Genomic DNA, 23431 nt, shown 5'->3' on the forward strand with positions numbered 1-23431 from the left:
ATTAATTGCAACCCGGATTGATCAGCTTTCCCCTCTTAATTAATATGTCAGCCCCAGGCGGTTCCAAATGAAAAGCGGATGGCGGTAAAGTTAATGAAACAACTCGTTGATGCATTAGTGAATGGTGCTTTTTAGGGTTCCGTACCCAAAGGATAAAAACGGGACCCTATTACTAAGACTCCGCTGTCTGTCCGTCTGTTTAAAATATAAATTAAATATAACAACAAATACTAAAAACTGAATACAATAAATATTTAAGTGGGGATCCCATACAACAAACGTGAGTTTTTTGCTGTTTTATGCGTACTGCTACGGAATCCTTCGTGCGCGAGTAGGTACGACTCGCAACTAGCCGGTTTTTTAACTACGTTACGTTCGGGGTACAGCTAAATACAATTAAGGAAACTAATTGGCATAGTAAATTTTATAATCTTGTCTTGTCTTTGGCGAAATATACTTACCATAAGTACTCTTTATTTGACGGTCAAAGAATTAATGACATTTGTTTGACAGAGTGTGACGTGCACTCTCGGCGGGTCCTGGTCGGGCACGCCGCCCTCCTGCAAGTACGTGGACTGCGGCACTCCCGCGCAGATCCACGCGGGCTCCTTCCGGCTGCTCAACGGGACCACCACGTACGGCTCCGTGGCGGCGTTCGCGTGCGAGCCGGACTACTGGCTGCAGGGCGCGGACACGCTGCAGTGCAACCGGGACGGCAAGTGGAGCCACGACATACCCGCCTGCGAGCGTAAGTCATCTCACTGAACTGACCAAATCAAATCCGCGGTGTGAAACCACGTACTCGTATCTGACTGTGCCAGACAGATAGGGAGAGATGGCGGGAGATTGTGCGAAGTGCTGTATCCGCCTTTACTACCCATGCGGACGCCTCAGCGTAACCAGCACGACGGCTCTGTCAAGAGAGATACGACAGAGAAGAAGATGAGTGTGAGGGTGCCCTCAAGGTCAATAAGCGAAGCCCGACCGACCGTTCGGAGCGCGCTTCCTTACAGGGTGCCTGCGGGATTTTCCCACTAGTCACCACCAAGTTATTGCCAGTGGTAACAACTGAGAAAAATAAATCTCAGTATCTATATAGTTACCACCAACTCTTGATATACCTACCACTACCACCAACTTGTGTACGGTGACTAATGTCATTTCAATACAATTTTGTGAAACGTTGTGTTTTGAGGTTGTAAATAGTATGGGGATGACATATGTTATCGTATCCACGCTGTTTTAATAATATGGTAACAACGACACAATTACTGTGAAATCGAATGTGACTTTTGCTCCCAGTGATAACGTGCGCGGACCCCGAAGTCCCAGCGGGCGGCTACATGGAGGCCTACGACTACAACGTGCACTCCACCATCGAGTTCCACTGCGAGGCCGGGCACCTGCTGGTGGGCGAGCGCAGCCTCGTGTGCCAGCAAGACGGCGAGTGGTCGGGCGAGTCGCCCAAGTGCGAGTGTAAGTTACTTACCACTTGAATAATCTGCAGCAGAACCTTTAGGCTACGCGTATGCTGAGACGCAGGCCACGCAGTTCACGCAGCGCAACGCACAGTAGATTAGATTTAAGGTATGGAACGTCCTTACGTATGCAGCGTGCGTATCCAAAGGACGTTCTTAATTTACAAAATCTGAACTGTGTCGCCTGCGTCTCAGCATACGCCTATCCTCAACCTCGTTGTAGTCAACTACAATAGCTTGATTGTTACTAATCGTCTCAGTTTCTGGTACTAACTCTCAATTGAAGTATAAAACTCTTATTTTCCCCGATAAGAACACACGAAAACACAGCTTTTAAGTGAGTTACCTGTAGCGAACCCTCCGACGAAATTCAACGGACCACCATGCTATCAATATCGAGTAACAAATAAATTGAACCTTATAACTCCTACACAAGGTTTGCTTTACAATCGAAATTTGAAACACGTTTCTGTAGCCATGTAAAACATGTCCGTTGCCGCAGGCGTTACTGGCTGGTTTCACGCTCAAATGATTTTAGGTTCATGGGGTAGGTAATCTTATGAACTTTATAGGATTAGCAATAGCTAAGCTAAGGAGCCTAAGGATGATGCACATGTCGCCAATTACTAATTCCGCGCTCAATTTGTGCTAAAATACATAATGCTATTGGCTGTTAGAGTTGATATGCCACTTTTCCCTATTAGAGGTCATGGGAAAGTGGTAAGAAAGGTTAGCAATATCAAAATTTGACTGATTCGTATTCGAGCTTAGATTTTGACAGCTAATATATGGTGCTTGTCGGATCCGTTCCTGTTGTAGGGTTGTTGACAATTCAGTTAGCATTAGTGCCCGCCCGAAATTTCCGTTTGGAGAGGTTTCGACATAAAAATTCGGCCGAAGGTTAGGTTCCGGTGAAACGCTGCCAAACTTAAATGCACTTTCGGATTGCGTTACCACAAAACATATTAAAACACGCTTAAGGTGGATGTCTAGGGATGGGATGCCGATTATCAGCCAAAAGATGGCGTCACTGTGCACGAATTGTGGATTTTCACTATTTCTCCCAAAATACAAAGTTTCATAAGATGTGTTGATATGTGCGAAAACTATAAAAAATACTACATCCAAATCGAGACATGTTCAACTCAACATTGTCTCATTTCGTTATTACCGGAATCCAACTGCAAAATATTGCAATTTCTTGCATTCACGCACACTTACGTACTTAAAGTCACCTTAAAGTCAGTGTCAAATGTCAGCAGATTCGTAATGTTACAGTAAAGTAACCTAGAGGGCGCAGCGGATGAAATGTTTATTGTTGAAAAAAGATTGGAAATTAAATAATAAATTCTTGTTTGAGCAACGATTAAGAATTACAAGGCATTCAGAAGCAACTAATGTTTTCGACCATCAACTGTCATGTGCTCGTGGCACCCGTAGCCTCTATTTTGAAAAAAATCAGATTGTAGCTAAGATACATGGTTCAAACCCCGACAATGCCAGTTTTTTTTTATTTTATAATTTTAGCATTCTCTTTTGAATTATTTTAAGCGTATGTTATTCTTCGAAACTAAACTTACGTGAGTAAAATATTTTCAGTATTTTAATTATTTTTTAATAATATTATGGGAAGATTTATAAAAGTATTTTTATTTTCCGGTTTTCAAAGGATATAAATAATGATTAAAATAATTAAAAAAAAGTCATGCATGAGGCTAATTAGGATCGCAGAATAGGTACATAAGAAGTCAACTATCGACGAAGTATAGCTGGTCAAGCAGATCTTGTCAGTAGAAAAAGGCGGCAAATTTGAAAAATGTAGGCGCGAAGGGATATCGTTCATAGAACATTTGGATTTCGCGCCTTTTTAGGGTTCCGTACCCAAAGGGTAAAACGGGACCCTATTACTAAGACTTCGCTGTCCGTCCGTCCGTCCGTCCGTCCGTCTGTCACCAGGCTGTATCTCACGAACCGTGATAGCTAGACAGTTGAAATTTTCACAGATGATGTATTTCTGTTGCCGCTATAACAACAAATACTAAAAACAGAATAAAATAAAGATTTAAATGGGGCTCCCATACAACAAACGTGATTTTTGACCAAAGTTAAGCAACGTCAGGAGTGGTCAGTACTTGGATGGGTGACCGTTTTTTTTTTGCATTACGGTACGGAACCCTTCGTGCGCGAGTCCGACTCGCACTTGCCCGGTTTTTTTACTGACAAGATTTGCTTGACCAGGTATAAAATAAAAGTTTCCAAAATTTTATTGAAATTATATACCTACATGAAATAATCAAATACAACACATTTACTTAAAATAACTTTTAAAATAAGGCATATAAAATTACCAAAAAGATGAAACAAAATAAATAAATAAATACAAAAAGAAATGAGTCTTTGTTCGTGGTTTGAACCCTGTCATGCTGTTCAACTTGTTAGACTTATACTCAGTAGCTAAAAGCCACTAGACCATTTGACCATATTAGACCCGGGCGAAAAATGCCTTCTTATTTAAGTAACCCATTACTGTCAAAAATATCAAGTTTGAATTGATTTGAAATATAATTTTTCATTGTCGACTTATTGAAGTTATTGACATCCAAACGTTGCGAGCATGTTGTACTTTTAACCATATGGCAACGTCGCACGGGGAATTCTTCTGAAAATGTATGTCCTTTTATATTTTGATATTTATGGATATATGAGGATTCTTCTACTTATGTTGCAAATTGATTAAATTATCGAGAGAAAAATGCTAATGCAAAGAAAACAAGAAATATCCGTTTCATTTCTCATGCTATTGATTCGGTTAAATTGTGTTCTAATGTATGGGGAAGACAAACTAATTATAGCCAGCCTTTTATGAATGTAGTATGATACCATAGGGTATGGTGCTTTACGCACACTAGCGTCCCTTCCCCTCCCCCTGACGCAACCCCCCCTTTTTGCATGAAATATGTCCCGGTTCACAGTTTTTTACATTTTTTGAGGAAAGAATATATTTTAGGAAAAAAAGTGTCAATGAAAGAAATAATCCTTAATAAATTCTTAATAAAAAAGGTCATATTGATTTTTTTACATGATGCACATTCATGTATTAGCTTGTTAAAATTCAAAATAACATAGTTTTTACTTAGGATTCGAAACTCATTTATTATACACGGTGTAACACGAGGAAACCGAATAATTTTGACAGCGTATTCCTGATCATATTTAGAGACAAAAATGTCCTATAAACTTTTTTGAAATGCGGCTAGTTTCAGAGTTAATACCAATTTAAAAAAATAAAACAAGTTTTTATTGTTACATAGTTCAAAACGCCTTTTTGATGGCGATGTTGTTACTATGGGATTTAGTCTAAATATCCTTATTGATATGTCAAAAAGTGACCATTAAGTAACACGTTGCAAAAACTATGTTTTACGAAAAAAAAGTAAAAATCCATGTTAACTGACAAGTTTACCAATAACATTTACTTTTTATGTACATACATATATATTCAAAAAATTAAAAAAAAGCGGCCAAGTGCGAGTCGGACTCGCGTTCCAAGGATTCCGTATATTACACAATTTTTAACAATGTAATTTTTATTTTATTTATTTATTTATTTAGATATTTAATTCAGGGAACAAGGCCCATATTACAAATACCTTACAGACTAACATACATATGTATTTTATAAACTTAAAACTAAACATTATTTATGCGGAACGTGAGTGAAATCTTTAAAAAATCCGTAGGAGTCGGATCAAAAACTATAATTAAGTCCGACTCACGCTTGACTGTACATTTCTAATAGGTTTTCCTGTCATCTATAGGTATAGACCTATTTTATGTATTTTTTCAAAATTTTAAACCTAGTAGTTTCGGAGATAAAGGGGGAGGGGGGAATAGTCATTTTTTGCCTATTTTCTTGAATAACTTCTAAACTGTTTATTCGACAATTATAAAAAATATATATTTGAGATCCTTACAATAAGCTCTTTCATTTGATATGTAACATGATATAGTTTGAAAATTTTTATATTTTAATTTTTTCATTTACCCCCCAAAAGTGGCCCCCTATGTTTAAAATTCATTTGTTTACAAACTTACATATGTGTACCAGATTTCAACTTGATTAGTCCAGTAGTTCCGGAGAAAATCGGCTGTGACAGACGGACAGACAGACAGACGCACGAGTGATCCTATAAGGGTTCCGTTTTTTCCTTTTGAGGTACGGAACCCTAAAAATAATAAAAAAAAATGTTTTCGGCGAAATTGACCTAAACTCATACAAACATTTTTTCCTTCTTTTAATTTGACCTCAGAAATAAAATCTTTCGCATTTCTTGAGGACACCTTGTATAATAAGTGTTATAAAATGAATATAACCTTTTTTACTAAGAATTTAATAAGGAACTATTTCTTTCATTGACACTTTTATCCTAAAATGTATACATGAGGTCAAAAAAAAGGAAAAGATGTAATAAGTGTTTAGGTCAATTTCGCCAAAAAAAAAATTTTGTTTGGTTTTTTTTTAATTTTATGTATGAATTTGTATATAAAAATTAAATGCTATTGGTAAACTTGTCACTTAAAATGGTTTTTTTTCGTAAAACTTAGTTTTTGCAAAGTGTTACTTGTCACTTTTTGACATATCAATAAGGATATTTGGACTAAATCCCAAAGTAGCAACATCGCCATCAAAAAGGCGTTTTGAACTATGTAACAATAGAAACTTGTTTTTTTTTATTGGTATTAACTCTGAAACTAGGCGAATTTCAAAAAAGTTTATAGGACATTTTTGTCTCTAAATGTGATCAGGAACAGAGCTCGGCGGGGGTGAGCTGTTTTCAGAGTTTGCACAACATGGACATGCCGTGTCATTCGATGGTATATGTGGTGTAATTTAATAACTAAAGAAATTATTTTATTTAGGCTGCCTTTCCGCTACGATCTTTACATCGCCATTAAATCAAATGAATTTTATAGCAAGCTTTTTTAGTAAACCTCTTCAAATTATATTTATATCCATCCATATGCTACTATTAAAGTTTGTTTGTACATAAGGCATTGTTATTTTAGTTTAATTATAATTAATAAAGTTTTATTTTCTTCTTCTTCTTCTTAGAAGAAGAAGTTTTATTTTAATATTTCTTTCTAAGGTGTATCTATATTAATATCTACAATTGACATAAGTGACGTCAAAATGGCTCACCCCTGCCGAGCTCTGATCAGGAATACGCTGTTAAAATTATTCGGTTTCCTCATGTTACACCGTGTATAATAAATGAGTTTCGAACCCTAAGTAAAAACTATGTTATTTCGAATTTTGACAAGCTAATACATGAATTAGGTGCATCATATAAAAAAAATTAATATGACCTTTTTTATTAAGAATTTATTAAGGATTATTTCCTTCATTGACACTTTTTTCCTAAAATGTATACTTTCCTCAAAAAATGTAAAAAACTGTGAACCGGGACATATTTCATGCAAAAAGGGTGGGTTGCGTCAGGGGGAGGGGAAAGGACGCTAGTGTGCGTAAAGCACCATACCCTAAGGTATCATACTACATTCATAAAAGGCTGGCTATAATTAGTTTTTCAAAAAGCACAATTTGACCGAATATATGAAAGAGGGTCATTGTTGTTGTAAAAGGTGTGCAGGAAATGATACGTTTCTGCACTAGAGCAGTTTAGGTTCCAATTCCAAGTACGATTTTATTATTCTTTTTACAATAAGCAATTGAAATTTGGGTATAAATGGATTTGTTATACAATTTCCATTCTGATATTTGACTCCCCATTCCATAAATTACTTTTGGCCAAATTGTTAATTGAAAATACCTACTCTCAAAAATACCTACTATAAAAATGTATTTAAAAAAACACATGCATTTTACTTTCCTCGTATGCGAAATGAAAAGTAGAGTGTTTTAACTCGGGTGAAAGGCAGCATTTTTGAAAAAAAACCAGGCAAGTGCGAGTCGGACTCGCGCACGAAGGGTTCCGTACCATAATGCAAAAAAAACAAAAAAAAAGCAAAAAAAACACGGTCACCCATCCAAGTACTGACCACTCCCGACGTTGCTTAACTTTGGTCAAAAATCACGTTTGTTGTATGGGAGCCCCATTTAAATCTTTATTTTATTCTGTTTTTAGTATTTGTTGTTATAGCGGCAACAGAAATACATCATCTGTGAAAATTTCAACTGTCTAGCTATCACGGTTCGTGAGATACAGCCTGGTGACAGACAGACGGACAGACGGACGGACAGCGAAGTCTTAGTAATAGGGTCCCGTTTTACCCTTTGGGTACGGAACCCTAAAAATATCATCTACTAATGTTATTGTTATGCACAAGCAGAAGATATTATAGAATCTTGTTTATTTACAAGAAGATGAAATTTTTCTCCACATACCTATATATTTATGAGAAAAATATAGCTAGGTATTTTAGTTTAAAAATCATTGTTACAATAAATATAGGCTTTTCCAGAGAACATTTACCGAAACGAAAGCAGAATTCACAAGGGTTTTCGGTGGACGACCGTAACGCGAATGATTGTTTGGACTGACCTTTCTATAAATATATAAATGTATTTTATTGTGTAATAATCATAATATTTATTAAGTTATATTAAATCTGGGAATGAAATTAAATCAGAAAGGAGATTCTTAAATGAGTAGGTATACTCGTAACATGCTTTGTGCATTAAATATACCTCCCTCTATTGAGTGAAAATAAAACAAAATACACAGGTAATCTGTGTTGCGGTTTTAAAGTGCCATCTGTTACACCTTTGACAAATTAAAAATGATTACTTGTCAAATGAAGTCGCCATGCTAGAATTACACCGATACTATAAGCATCACTCACACAAACAAGCAATGAGGCAAAATTTTACCAATATTCAAAGGCTTTTTTCTTAATAATTTTAATCAAAATCTAGTATTTTTTTACGTTAAGCGAAGACAGAAATATATATACTACCCAAATATTACATATACAAGTGAAGAAACCCTATATAATAGGAGCTAGGGTGCCAAGAAAGTTGTATGAAAATCGAGCAAGGAGAACCACCTTAAACACAAGTTACCACGAAACATGTAGCGCCCAAAGCGCTGTTATTTTTAGCTGTATAATTCGAGGGCATGTCTTTTTCTTCTCTCTTTTGCATCTATTTTCAAATCAAATCTTTTGTATACGGCAAAACGTAATTCAAGACCAAAAAATGTTGAAAATGTTGCCACTTTTTTACTAGCAGCGCGTCTTGTATTTATGTAAAAATAAGTAAATAAAAGTACTTATTTCTAATCGTAGAAGTAAAGTTACTAATAAATAAATTATCTTAGCGTGTTTATTTATCAAAATGAATTTAATATTTAACAAACAAATTATCATACATCGTTATCGCGGGAGCAAATACGATTTGACAATACTGAAAGATTATAAAAAACAGTCAAAAACAGAAATGACATTCGTATAGAGAAACGTTTATACCTACGACCTTAAAATGTATAATTATTTTATTGAATATCAATGCTATCTTACCTCCATACTTGACTTGATTGGTACTTAAAGCCTGGCAAGTTCCTTTTTGCCCTTGGCCACGTTGCGGATTTTCAATGGAACTAATTTATTTCAATGGCAATGATTTCTTTTGACAACAGACGTTGGAAGTCATTGAATGTCACCGATGTAAACATATCGAAAATAATTGTATATATTTCAGGATAATAATCGATTTTGAAATCAAAATGCCCAAAAAAATTCACCCCGATGCAAAAATAATAATTTTAAACACATTTAAATACTTGCGGCAGAAAAAGGACGAAGGATTCAACAGCATTCCATTAAACAATGTTTTGAAATTAGTTGCTGACATGACGGGTACTGATATTCATAGTGCGGTTGTAATGAACTGGTTAGTTTATTGGTACTAAATATGTATATTAATTATTAAATTATTATTTTTTTCTCATTCAAGGCGTCTGTAGTACTACAATCAAAAATATGCACAAAAAGAATGAGACTTTGCCGCCATTGCCACCGATACCAAAAAAAAGAATACAAATAGACGACTTCGACAAATGTGCCATTAGGCACAAAATTCATGAATTCTATGCTGTGCGAAAGCAAGTACCAACTCTCAAAACTCTGCTTACCGAATTAAAAAAAGATATAGGTTTTACCGGTAGTAGGGAGTATTTGCGATTGCTATTGCACAGTATGGGGTTCAAATATAAAAAGTGCAGAAACCAACGGTCCATATTGAAGGAGCGTTCGGATATTGTAGTTTGGCGGGAAAGTTATTTAGACGAAATAAAAGAAGCGAGGGAAAAAAATATGCCTCTTGTTTATTTAGATGAGACTTACATCCATACTTCTCTTAACCATGCAAAATGTTGGCAGAGTGAAAATGAACCCGGTGTGTCGAAATCCGTTTCAACCGGCAAACGATATATTATCGTTCATGCTGGTGGACCATCGGGATTTGTTCCTAATGCACTCTTAATATATAATGATAAAGAAAAAAAAGCCGATTATCATGACTCCATGAACAGAAACAATTTTAAGAAATGGGTTTTGCAGACATTAATTCCCAATCTCAGTGAACCCACGTGTGTTATAATGGATAATGCCCGGTACCTAGAGAACGCAAACCGGTTTTTATTTCTATGAAATCTCGGTTAATAACCGGTTTGTTACCGGTTTTCACATACAATTAAAAACCGGTTTGCATTCCCTACCGGTACCATTATTTCCAAATTAACAAAGCTCCAACATCAAACGATAGAAAACACATCATTGCTGAGTGGCTGCGTTTAAATAACATCTCATTTCCACAAAACGCATCTAAAGATAAATTGGTCACAATTTTGAGACGTCATAAACCGGAACCAGTATACGAAATAGATACGATTCTCTCAAATCATGGTCACAAAGTGATAAGGTTACCGCCCTATCACTGTGATTTAAATCCTATTGAGATGATTTGGGGCATCGTGAAGGCAAAAGTGGCAACTAAAAATGTTTCCATCACAAATGATGCCTTCCTAAAGCTCGTTGAAGATAGTTTTCAGGTATTTACATTTACAAATGTTTAGAATTTTATTGAATAGTTAAAAATATAACTAACTTAACACTTTGTTATTATTTAGGAAGTCCCTATAGAAAATTGGAGAAAATGCTGCGACCACGTAAAAAAAATAGAAGACGGATATAGTACAAAAGGTCCTATAATCGAATCACAGACAGAAAGATTTATAATCGAGGTTGGTGGTCCCGAAAGTGACTCATCAACTGATGAATCAAATGAAGATTCATCGGAGCCAGAATCTGATAAATATATGGATGTCGAATATTTAGAATCAGATTTTGACGGATAAGTTAGTTCATATTTAATTATCAATTAAACATGCTCTTTCGATTACCTGAAAACATAGTTTCACAATCTACAATTACATAGGTATTTGTATATCTCACTCGCTCTTGCACGATGCCAATACACACTGTCCCGACTATTCGTGACGTAGACGTAGTATTGCTATATGTAAGCTGTTTGTAGCGACACTATATCAGGGTCAAAAAGGAACTTGCCAGGCTTTAAAAAGATTACCTATTAGGTACGCAACCTTATCAGTCAATTTAGACATTTGTCAATCTTGACTGATCTTTATTTGTAACAACATAATCAAATAGAAGTTGCCTTTAAAATGCCTCGAAGGAAAATAACATGTGATGAATTTGTGGGGTTGTTTATACAGGATTATCCTGAGCTAGAGGCTCGCGATACAAATCTATTTTGCTTGAAGTGCAATATTAGTTTTTGTAAAACTAAATCTTCCGTGAAACGTCATTTTAACTCTGAAAGACACACTTCTCTCAAAAAAGATTTTAGGTTGGAACTGACAAAATTTCTAGTAAGCTGTAACATACCGTGGTCTCAAATAGAGAACCCTGTATTTAAAAATTTCATTGAAGATTGTGTATCTGGAAAATTTGAAAAAACTGTTCAGGTCCCTTCAGAATGTTTGCTGAGGCAGACTTGCGTGAATGAATTATACGACAAAGAGATGGATATAATTAGAGACGAATTAAAAGACGCGTATATATATGTAAGTGTTGATGAAACCACAGATGCTATAGGTCGTCAAATCGCTAACGTTATAGTAGGTGCTATGCTTGAAGATGATGTTGGAACTCCACACGTGCTGTCAAGCAAATGTTTAAATGAAACGAACAATATCAGTATAACTAATACTGTAAAAAATGCCCTGGATGATTTGTGGGGCCCTGGTCACAATAAGCATGACAAGGTGTTGTTGTTATTGACTGATGGTGTGGGGTATATGTTGAAAGCTGGCAGAAATTTGAAAACACTTTTTCCGAACATTGTCCATGTTACATGTTTAGCCCATGCTCTTAACAGAGTTGCCGATCAAGTTCGTGTTCTTTTTCCAGAAGTTAACCTATTAATTTCAAATGTAAAGAAAGTATTTCGCAAATCTCCGAAAAGAGTAAAAGCATTAAGAGAAATGTTTAATGGAATTCCTTTGCCTCCAAACCCAACAATTATTCGCTGGGGAACATGGATCGAGGCTACCACTTACTACAACAAGTATTTTGATGAAATAAAAAGCGTTATAGACACATTTCGTAATTCAGACGCACAGTGCATCGTCAAAGCAAAAAAATCTTTACTCAGTGCAAAAGTTCGAAAAGATGTAAATTTCATAGCAAAGTATCTGCAAGTAATACCAGATGCTATAAATAAACTGCAGTGCCAAAATCTATCTCTTAGTGAAAGTTTGACCATAGTACAAAATACATACAAACATATATCCAAATTAATTTTGAATAAAGATGGAAAACAGATTTTAAAAAAGTTCAAAGTGGTTTTGCAGAAAAATGCCGGATATGAAGTTATGAAAAAAATGTGTGAACTGATATCGGAGAAGGAGATAGTACTAGATTCAACGATATATCGTTCTACATTTGATTACTTCCGTCGTTTTAAAAACGCACCCATTACAACAGTAGCAGTCGAAAGATCATTTAGCCAATTAAAATGGATATTTACTGCACGACGCCGCAGATTAAGAGTAGAAAACATAGAGAAAATTTATGTCGTATATTACTTTCGTAATAATCACTTAAGATCAACAAAAATTAAATAATGTTGTACAAAATAAATCATGAATATTTATTTGATATGTCGATTCCGGGTCATTATTTACTAACAGAGTGTAAAGCAAGATTTATGAACATTATGCAACAAAAACTTCGTGCTATGTATGATGAACTTCTTGGAGGCTTATAATGTGTAGGCAGAAAGGTCTGTTTTTACTAAACGGGCAGTCTGTTTTACCACTTCTTTAATAAATTTATATTTGCTCCCGCGATAACGATGTATGCAAATTATTGCAGTGGCAACATTGTCTTACTTTTTTTGGTCTTGAATTACGTTTTGCAGTTTAGTAGGTACAGTCAGCAGCAGAAGTAGGCGAGGTGTTTATAATGATAACTAGATGGGTTGATCTACTTTATGGACTTGTTATTCCACATTGTCCAAGAGACAGTAGTGATGCAGTTTGTTAGTTAATGTATCACGTTCCCCTAAGGTTTTAGTTTTTCATATGTTCATTTTTGAACAGACGTGGATTGCGGCAAGCTGCCACCATTGACCTACGGAGCAGCCGAGCTGCTGAACGGCACCACCCATCTTGGCAGCATCATACAGTACTCCTGCACGACGAACTTCCGCCTCGCGGGGCCTGTTCGCCGCGAGTGCGGCCCGGACCACCAGTGGAGCGATGCGTCACCCAGGTGTGAAGGTGAGTGCTAGAGAGAGACAGCAAGAAAAATATTGAGTTTAAGCAATAGATACAATAAAATCCGAGGGTGATTGGTCCAACGTACTATGAATGTCTACCTGCAAAATTGCGAGGCGAACCATCTGACGAAACATTTGAACGCCAATTAATTGAGACCCTTTTTATTGGATAAGTAATCCATTTTATTCTGTAAATGAATATATGGAAATGACATGTAATAAAAAATATCTGGGTTGACGAGCTTTGCTCGGGAAATATATAAAAACGTTTTCCCAGAGATAAGACCTAGCTAGATCGATGTTTCGCCCCCGGGAACCCCCATATAGCCAATTTCATCGAAATCGAAATATATACCTACCTAAATATATCTACAGTATCAATTATATTTACAGTAACTTTTAAATAGTGAACAGAATCAGGCGTTACTTTGCACGTTATCTTTTTGCGGATTAGCAAAGTAATATTTTGGTTTTGAGTAACTTTTAATCTAAATCAGTGTTTTCCAAAGTGTGGGTCGCGCCCCCAGGGCGGTCGCGGCTCTTGTCCAAGGGGCCCGCGAACCTCAGCTTTGTAAGAAACTTATGGAAAGCAGATTTTTTTTTTTTACTTAAAAATAATCCAATCCTTCAAAATGTAATGGTCGTTAACGTACATATCAATAAAACAAAACATTATTAGATAGGTAAACTGTATTTATTAAAAAGTTAAATACTTAAGTTAAGATCTGTTAGGCCAGCCAAATTAGATTTTATCCAGTTTAAATAATCCACAGAAATCCGGTGCCCAGAGCCGATAGTGGCGGAGAACAGCATCGTGTCGGTGACCGGGAACGACCGCATGCACGGCCGGACCATGATCCGAACCTCCACCTCCGTGAGCGCGGGCAACGGGAACACCTACCGTATCGGCGCACTGGTCAAATACCGCTGCGAGAGGGGGTACAAGGTGAGATCACCCTATAAACACAATAAAATCCGGACAACTGCGAGTCGGACTCGCGTTCCAAGGGTTCCGTACATTACACAATTTTTAACAATGTATTTTTTTATGTGAATCGTGAGTGAAATCTCTTTAAAAAATCCGTAGGGGTCGGATCAAAAACTAAGTAATTAAGTCCGACTCACGCTTGACTGTACATTTCTAATAGGTTTTCCTGTCATCTATATGTATAGACCTATTTTATGTATTTTTTTTTTCACAATTTTAGACCTAGGAGTTTCGGAGATAAAGGGGGAGGATGATCATTTTTTGCCTATTTTCTTGAATTACTTCTAAACTGTTTATTCAAAAATTATTAATAAAAATATTTGAGATCCTTACAATAAGCTTTTTTATTTGATATGTAACATGATATAGTTTGAAAAACTTTATTTATTAATATTCGCATTTACCCCCCAAAAGTGGCCCCCATGTTTAAAATTCATTTGTTTACGTTACATGTCCGTATTTGGGTCACAAATTTACATATGTGTACCAAATTTCAACTTAATTGGTCCAGTAGTTCCGGAGAAAATTGCCTGTGACAGACGGGCAGACAGACGCACGAGTGATCCTGTAAGGGTTCCGTCTTTTCCTTTTGAGGTACGGAACCCTAAAACAGATAGGTACATAAGTCAATCACATGTCTGTACTTCACTTTTCATACCTACACTCGGCGGTCGCTCTAGGGTTGTCAACTATTGGCTTATGCACATAAAACTATAGTGGTAGTGACACTCGTATCTATCGTGTATCTCGTAACTAGTTGTTTGATTTATTGTTGAGGATGAAATAGGAAGAATGGAAATATAAATTAATAATAACTCTGAGACCACTGGTGGCTTAAAAATCGACAATTCACCATTAAATGTTGAATTTAAACAACTGTCCACTGAACAGTTATAATTTTTTTTTTGTTTCTCCATTATTGCACAAAAAAGTTCACAGACGCGTGTCTCAAGCGGACGGCACTCGCGCTCGCAGTGGTCCCAACTGGTCCGAGATATACATGGTGTGTCTAACCATGGGGCTTTAAATCCAGGGCTTGACTTTACTCGCTAAACTGAGCTAATTTTACTATGGGACCAACCCTAAAATCGGGGAAAATTTTTTGGCTTTTCCATAGAAAAAGTCGACATCTGATCAGTCAAAATGTATGAAAAAGAAAATTTTTTGTTTCGGGATTTCGGGGTTGGTGCCATAGTAAAAGTAGCTCAGTTTAGCGAGAAAAATCGAGCCCTGGATTTAAGGCCCCATGGTCAGACACACACTGTAGTATCCGAGAGCAGTGTCTATGTGTGCGTTGCTTGCTTACGCGCACTTTGTATGTAGATTGATTTCTGTACCTATCTGTTTTGTGCTTTAACCTTTTGAACGCCAAGAACACCTAGGTGTCGTTAATAGTCGTGCCCACCGCGCCAAGGACCACTAACTATAAGTGTTATGGCGGACGCTGTAAAAGTAACCTTCACTCTTACGAGTAGGGTTTACATTAGCTCGCTTGTGTCCGGGATCTTGGCGTTTGAGTGATCTTTGTTGTTATGAATAAAGCGTTCAAAGGGTTAAATAAATTAGGTATATGCCAAATATTTGTTATACAATCATCATTATACCTACAGTCCTCAAGTTATAAGTGAAAGACAAAATATTCTTTGCTTATTCAAATAGGCTTAGCAACAAGCACTTTTAAAGCGTCATAATACACAAATATCATCATAGTCTCAGAGTAACTTATTGAAAAAAATATCTTGTGTTAAAATTTAATAAAATAACTCTTAATAACATCACACTTTTCACAGTAAGATCGTCGAACATAAAAAAATATACATAAAATAATAGTAGTCTAGAAATTTAAACTAAATGTCCAAAAAAAACAGTATAATAAGCACCCGATAATAATCCTTTATTTTTTTAAGGTTGTTGGAGAGAGCCTGTCCACTTGTGAGGATAGTGGCCAATGGAGCGGATCCACCCCCAGGTGCCAATGTAAGTATATTTTATTTCTAGTTAAGCAGTAAGGTGGTGTCAAGAGTGATCGCTGACTCTAATTTGAGCACCACAGAACGCACCCAGTACGGTAAGTATTTCACGCCACGAGCGTTTCCCGAAAATGAGGCGCGGAGGGCTGTGTTCAGCGTTACAGATACAGTTCTGCAAGTATGGGATGTTTGATTGGAAATATCCTCCTCTTTTATAATATTAATTTTGGTTTCTTTGGAGAAATCAAAATGATCTACTTTTTTCCCCCGTTTTTTGTTTATAACTTTTGATATTTTTTGTGTGCCAATACACGCTTCGAATACATTTTTCTAGGCATCATGACGAATCTAATGAGGTATCACACGTATTTATAGGAGTAGTATCTCTATTTTTCACCGTTTTCAGATTCTCAAACAGAAAATATATTTTGTAGTTTATTACACACTTTTTTTTTCTTTAGACGTGGACTGCGGCAACCCTGGCCGCCTGGAGAACGGCAAGGTGACACTAGCCACGAACGCGACGTACTACGGCGCCACGGCCCTGTACGAGTGCGACGAGCACTGGCAACTAGATGGCGTGTCTCGGAGACTGTGCCAAGACAATGGCACTTGGAGCTCTGAGGCTCCCGTGTGCAAAGGTGAGACTACGAACGTAACTTTGGTCACAGGATAAATAATAGTACTAAGTACAGAAGACTCTCTAACAAAACGCGTCTGTTACGATCAGGACATATATGGCCGCTAGGTGGCGACAGCGCCACTCGTGTGTTATGGCTAGCCACCAAAATTGGTGTGGAACGGATGTACTTTTAGCTACCTGTAGCAAAGCGACGTGAATGAGTCACGCCTGCTTTGGTCTTTACAAAGCTTTTAATCCTGAATTAGAAAAAGATTCGCATCAAAAAAAAATACTATTGTGTCTTGTTTACCGAAATTTGAAAACTCATTCATTGTGATTCATTGACAGCACTTTCCTTACTTAAGAGCCCTATGACAAGATTCCTCGATGAAATTCAGGACTTTACGCTCATTATTAGAAACAAAATGTGTTAGCTGTCACGTAAACAGTTTGTATATATTTTTAGGAAGTTTAGCACATTTATTTAGGAATGTAACATTTTAGTAATTAAAATACGGTAAAACATATTTCTTCAATTTTTTTTTAAATTAAGCCCAAACAAAAGACATTTGAAGGAACTGGCGTAGAGATCATCGTTCGACGCGGTATAAGTAAATAAGACAACCTGTTGACGTTGTCGTAACCGTTGGCTACTTCCAAACAGCACTGCCTCGAGCGGTGCCTTGCCACTAAAAGGTTAAGTTAACCACTGTCCAAGCCTAACAACACCCTTTCGTCCACAGAAATAATTTGCCCAGATCCGTCGGAACAAATCAAGGGTGGCGTCGGCCTCAATGTCGAGACTTGGACTCGCAGCATCGGCGGCGAGGCCCACTACCGCTGCGAGCGGGGCTACCGGCTCAAGGGTAACCAGTCCAGGACATGTCTGCCTAAAGGGGCCTGGAGCGGGACGCCGCCATCTTGTGCACGTGAGTACCCAACAGAGACAGACAGCTATCACTGGCTTCTTACGGAGGGAGTGTTAGGGGAAGCCCGCTAAAGCCCCCCCTTTTTCATAAAACTATACGGGACTGAGATAAGGGGTCTATTCACTACTAAAGTGGTAAGACACGCCTTCTATGGTTAACCTTGACTTAAAGAACTAGCATCCAGGAAATGATTGTTAATATAATAATACAGCCACCTAGCCTTTTCTATTCTCGAAATTAAACTTTCGTAAAGACATAATTTAAAACATTTATATCACAACGGTTACACTCACTTTTCGGGCTCGCCGGGGGTCCTTCCTTAGGCTCGAGTGCTTGCGGCGGCTGCACTGCCGTGCGTACACTGCGCGCGCCGCCCGCTTCACCTCTCGTTGCGGGCGCGTTGACAGGTGTTCTGTTGTTTCAGCCATCGACTGCCACCCGCCCGGCTCGATCGACAACGGCCGCGTCATCATAGCGAACGGCTCCACCCTCTTCGGCAGCTCCATCGAGTACCACTGCCTGCCGCAGTTCCAGCGCGTGGGGCCCTTCCTCCGCAAGTGCATGGACGACGGCCACTGGTCCGGCGACGAGCCCAGCTGCGAGATAGCCATCAACGAGGCGGCTGAGACCAGCACGCTGCCGCTGAGGGTCGGCATTGGCTGCGGGGTTGTGCTGTTCTTGCTGGTGCTGCTGGGAGCTATTTATTTGATACTGTAAGTGTTTCAATAACTTTTGTATAAGATTTAAGCACCTCCCGTTTTGGGCTTTCAGAATAACAATAGGTCAGGAATTTTGGTGTGGCAGTGTGCTATGATGCACGTACTTAGTGAATTAAAACTCACCATCTGGCATCTGGTAAAAGACATAGGCAGCGTGTTAAGCCAATATGTACCTACTTACGTATGTCAAATAAAATATAGTCATTTTCAAATGGTTCGTCTGCTTCAATCATGTTATGGACATCGATAATATTAGGGACTCTGTGATACAATAACGCAACCACATAAAGCTTGCCTCGTTAGGACTGTCACATGACTCACATGTTTTTTAACATTCCACTATAAACGATCTCTCTTCCAGTCGAAAATCAACACCAGTGAAGAACACCGAAAACATAGAGGGCGCTGAACGCAAGGAGGACCAGAACGCAGCAGTCATGAGCTACGCCACGCTGCACGACACCAACGGCCGCCACATATACGACCACGTCAGCGACAACGTGTACGACTCGCCGTACAGCGACCACCTGGCCGACAACGCGGCGTACGGCCGACGGAGCGACACCGACTCCGCGTACGAACCGGAGCCGACCGGACCTAATGCGGTCGTCACTATTAACGGGGTCGCGGTCCGCTAATATGCTGCTACGAGTTTTAAGGTTTGATGTCAATTCTGATGTAACAAAATATCAAGTTTTGGTACTGCCGAACTTAGAATTGGACTAAGAGTGTAAGAGCCATACTGAATGTAATTTTCATTACCTATGTTGGTATTGTGTTTTTAACTTGAAAAACTAGAATCGAAGACGATGACATGTCATCAGTATGTTTTATATATCTAGATGTTTCTAGTTTACTATGTGTAAACGTTAAAGAAAGTTGTTATGTGCTATACTTTCACGAATTTAGGTAACCAAATAGCCATTAAAATCGCTTGGTTTTGACTCGTTTTTGTGTCATAATTCGTAGTCGCCTTTTATTTAAGAATAAATTTATTGACGTATTGACATTGGTTGATTTTGTTTTTGGTTAATACGTAACGTGTCAAGTGATAAACTCTGCACCTACTTTTTATACATTTTTTTACGTTCATACAAAATCAATAATGTAATGGTTACCATTTTCCGTAGACTTGGTCTAAAGTCTAAACCGATGTTAATTTTAGTTTATAATAACTTTTACCCGGCTGCGTTATCTATCAAAAAAGTTAACGGTAACATCTCCAAGATAATAACTAAGTATAGGTAAAATAGTCATTTTAATTCACAAGATAATCACTAAAAATATTGTTTTTACTCTGCAGATCTATAAAAATGGTAATCGGAGGTGGACCTTGGGAGAATTTTATGTAGATACGAAGCTATTATAATCTAGGTATTCGGAAATTTATACCTATATTAAAAGAATACTTACCTAGTTACTTGTAGCTGACTTTTGATCCCATGGTTTATAAACTTAAATAATAAGTAGTTTTGTATTATAAAAACGCAGCAGTCGGGTGTGTAAATAGCGTAATGTTAATTTTAATGCGTGAGCGAAGGCGGGAAGTGATCACCAACCCTTACTAGGTACGAACCAAAGATGTAAAAGTGTTGGAATTGTATGAATTATTCATGTTTATATTAATTAGTTAAAAATTATATCGTAAATTGCATTTTAACTCATTATGTTAAGTGTGCTTACTAAAATGGAGATCTGTTATCGATTCAGTGACAGAAAATGGATGCTTACTTAAACATCAGATAGATAGATAAAATATCATTCAATTCCTATTGATTAAATAGCCAACATATCTATTTAAATGTAGGCCTTTCTAGTATGAAGTTATTGTAATTTAAGAACTATAAATCATAATTGTAACAAGATGTTTCCTTTTTATATTACCTACTTGTCTTTGTAATCTGAGGGTTAATATATCTACCACTATTGCATATTCGGGCGATAGAAGTAGATAAAGAAATTTCAATTTAATTTTCGCGGTAGGGACTCAGATTTGTTGTTCTTAAGTTTTCTGTCAAATCTTTTTTTATTCGCCCATTTTCTTTTATGTTTTTTTACAACATACTTTCAGCTCACATTTTTGTATCATTATAGTTATATGTGATCCGAAAGTATTAACAATATAACATTTATTATTTAGTATGTAAGTGGTAATGTAACTATTTGACGGAGATTTGACAAAAAATTTGAGTGTACCTAGGTATATTCAGAATCATACACTTTGATTAATGATTAGCTATATACTTTAGTAAAATTTTAAACAATGACAACTAAATGACTAGGTATCCTATAGCTTATGCAAGATATTAAACTTTGTTCGGGGATTTCCCTATACGCATGCGTATTTACGATGGTCGATGAAGTTGTGAATACCCTAAATACGGGGAGAAATATCGTCCGTTCGCTGACTTTGTTTGGTCTCGCAAGTATGTATATGCCTATTAGAAAACTAGTTAGAATGTGAACTGATGTTTTACATTCTTCCAAATCTAGACCTGTCGAATCGTTCGTAGATATTGTAGAAGGATATAGTTATTTATTTTGTTATAAGATATATACATTTTGCTAGGTGATTCATTGATATTGATCATTTTGATGCCAAAATAATATTGCTATTTCTTCTTTACCTTATAGGCCTAGTTATATGTTCCTTATAAATTGGTTTTCTCATTAGGTATAAAAATATATCCTCTAGCAGCGAGACCAGAAATGGAAGACACTTGTCCTACTCTATTACTTGCGTTGTTTGAGTTCTAGTTGATAAGTAATAGCCTACTTTATCCCTGACGGGTCTCGGCCACTTTGAGAAATAGTAGGTACTTTCCTTTTTTGAACTCGCTGTAAGAGATGGACTAAGTACCTATAAAATTGTTTTTCACCACACCAGAACGGAATGGCTTACTTTGCACTTCATAAACTGATAGCAAAGTTGCATTTTATTCACATGTGAGTCAAAGTAATCAAATGCAAATTTTGAGTTGTTTTCTTATGTTTGCTGGTAGAATTGACTTTTAAATGATGACTTTGGAATAAATATTTAATAACATTCATTTATATTTGATTTGTTTTGATATTTTACATTTAATATTTGTTTCGGGTTAGTTGTTGTGGTGAAAAATTTTGTGTTTCACTCGGAGGCAAATTTTCAAAAACCTCGTGCTTTGAAAACCTCGCATCGCACAAGATTCCATTTTTTTTAATCTTTCGCCTGCTCGGGTATCAATAATAGCACGAGCGGTTAAACAACAACTTTGCCCCCTTGTAAAACAAATAACTATTCATAGTGAATCATTTAAGATTAAATCATGTCTATTTGACTAACATTACTTTTCAATATTGATGTGTCGAACTTCAATTCGCGGCGAGGAAACGTCAATCTTATAAATATACAAAGTGAACTCTACTGATTAAGGTGTTTTTTTTGTAATAATCTGTATACTATTGTAAAATATCTGTAAGTCCTTTGTATCGTAGTTTAAAATTAAATGTTTGTGTATGTCAGTGAATTGCGAAATTAATTATATTAAAGGTACCTAGAAAATAATAATGTAAAAAAATCTAATACCTACTTATTGCAGCAGCATTTGAAACTTTTTTTATATTCATACACAGAACAAGGAAACTACCGTGAATGATCCAATGATGATAATATTTTCTTAACCTTTTGAACGCCAAACGGCGCATCCATTTGCCGTGCCACTGACGCCCGGGGGTAAAATTTAGTTTTGTGAATAAATAATGCCAACCTAAAAGTGGGGTGTTATTCAGTAGATTTTCATCAAAAAACGATCGAAGTCAAATGCCGGGCGTCGTTGTCACGATTTTGCGTTGACATCAATTGCCGTCTGTGGCGTTCAAAAGGTTATTTTATGATTTTACACTTATTTAAAATACCATTCAGTTTCTGAAAATTTTAAGTGCCACTATTATTAATTGAGTCTCGTCCCGAGTAGCTACATTAGGCATAATATGTATAAGGCTAGCCTGCCTAGAACCTCTCAATAAAATACATTTTATTCAATGGTCCAATAAGTGTTCATTAGGAATAAATTGTAAAAAGCATGCCTAAATATTGTTATTTTTTATAGAATAAATCGAAATAATTAATAGATGGATTTGTTGAATATATGTCTTCAATGTGAAAGTTTTTTTTATTTCGTTATTTAGAGTTATTTCCACCAACTACTGAGACATAAACACCACTGATTACCAGTACAGTATGACCTATATTATCTAAGATACCTACCTCTTAGATTTGTTACCACAAAAGAGAAAAAAACAGCTGATATATACATAGATCGATACTATAATTAGGTAATTAGGTAACTACCTATTTAATTATATATTTAATTCTATCACCTATCATAATGTGTGTAGTGGTAAGAAAATCATGGGTCAACCTCGGTTGTGCTGTATAGAGCAAAGATCGTTGTCGAAAAAATACAAAAGTCCAAAAAGATAACTAACGGCTGATTTAGACGGCGCGCGAACTCGCATGCGATTTCAGTTACATTGCGTACTGTTGGTAACGTCCAATTCAACCGACCGACCAAAACCGGCAATGTCATGAAACTCGCATGCGAGTTCTCGCATCGTCTAAATAAGCCCTAATTAAACTTTCATCAGGATCCATACGATATATAGAAAAGAGGTGATTGAAAAATATTAATAAAAGACGAGCATTAATCCCAATCAGTTTATTGTATAAAATTGACAAGACAGAAGACAACGATAGCTTTAACATATGTCAAATGTTTATAATTGTCGTCTACCTACAAACATAACCTAATCCTATTAAATATATATACATTATTATCATATTCACAGTGGAGTACCTATAGTCAGCGATAATAATATTTGGGAGCGAAGCCGAAATGACAATGGTTGATAGAAAAACTTAA

At 36.8% G+C, this 23431-nt stretch overlaps 1 protein-coding gene across 1 annotated transcript in view; it reads left to right on the top strand.

Annotated features, from left to right (window-relative positions):
* Nucleotides 1-22674, top strand: part of LOC134678726 (P-selectin) — a 114435-nt gene extending 91761 nt beyond the window's left edge. The window contains exons 11-19 of the mRNA XM_063537393.1: nucleotides 514-748; nucleotides 1303-1476; nucleotides 13124-13303; nucleotides 14076-14248; nucleotides 16198-16267; nucleotides 16722-16901; nucleotides 17626-17811; nucleotides 18236-18524; nucleotides 18892-22674. Of these exons, the coding sequence (XP_063393463.1) occupies nucleotides 514-748; nucleotides 1303-1476; nucleotides 13124-13303; nucleotides 14076-14248; nucleotides 16198-16267; nucleotides 16722-16901; nucleotides 17626-17811; nucleotides 18236-18524; nucleotides 18892-19168 (1764 nt within the window). The 3' untranslated portion in view covers nucleotides 19169-22674. The remainder of the gene's footprint in view (nucleotides 1-513; nucleotides 749-1302; nucleotides 1477-13123; nucleotides 13304-14075; nucleotides 14249-16197; nucleotides 16268-16721; nucleotides 16902-17625; nucleotides 17812-18235; nucleotides 18525-18891) is intronic.
* The last annotated feature ends 757 nt before the right edge of the window (nucleotides 22675-23431 follow it).

This window comes from Cydia fagiglandana, chromosome Z (assembly GCF_963556715.1).
Source record: "Cydia fagiglandana chromosome Z, ilCydFagi1.1, whole genome shotgun sequence".
Taxonomy (NCBI): Eukaryota; Metazoa; Arthropoda; class Insecta; order Lepidoptera; family Tortricidae; genus Cydia; species Cydia fagiglandana.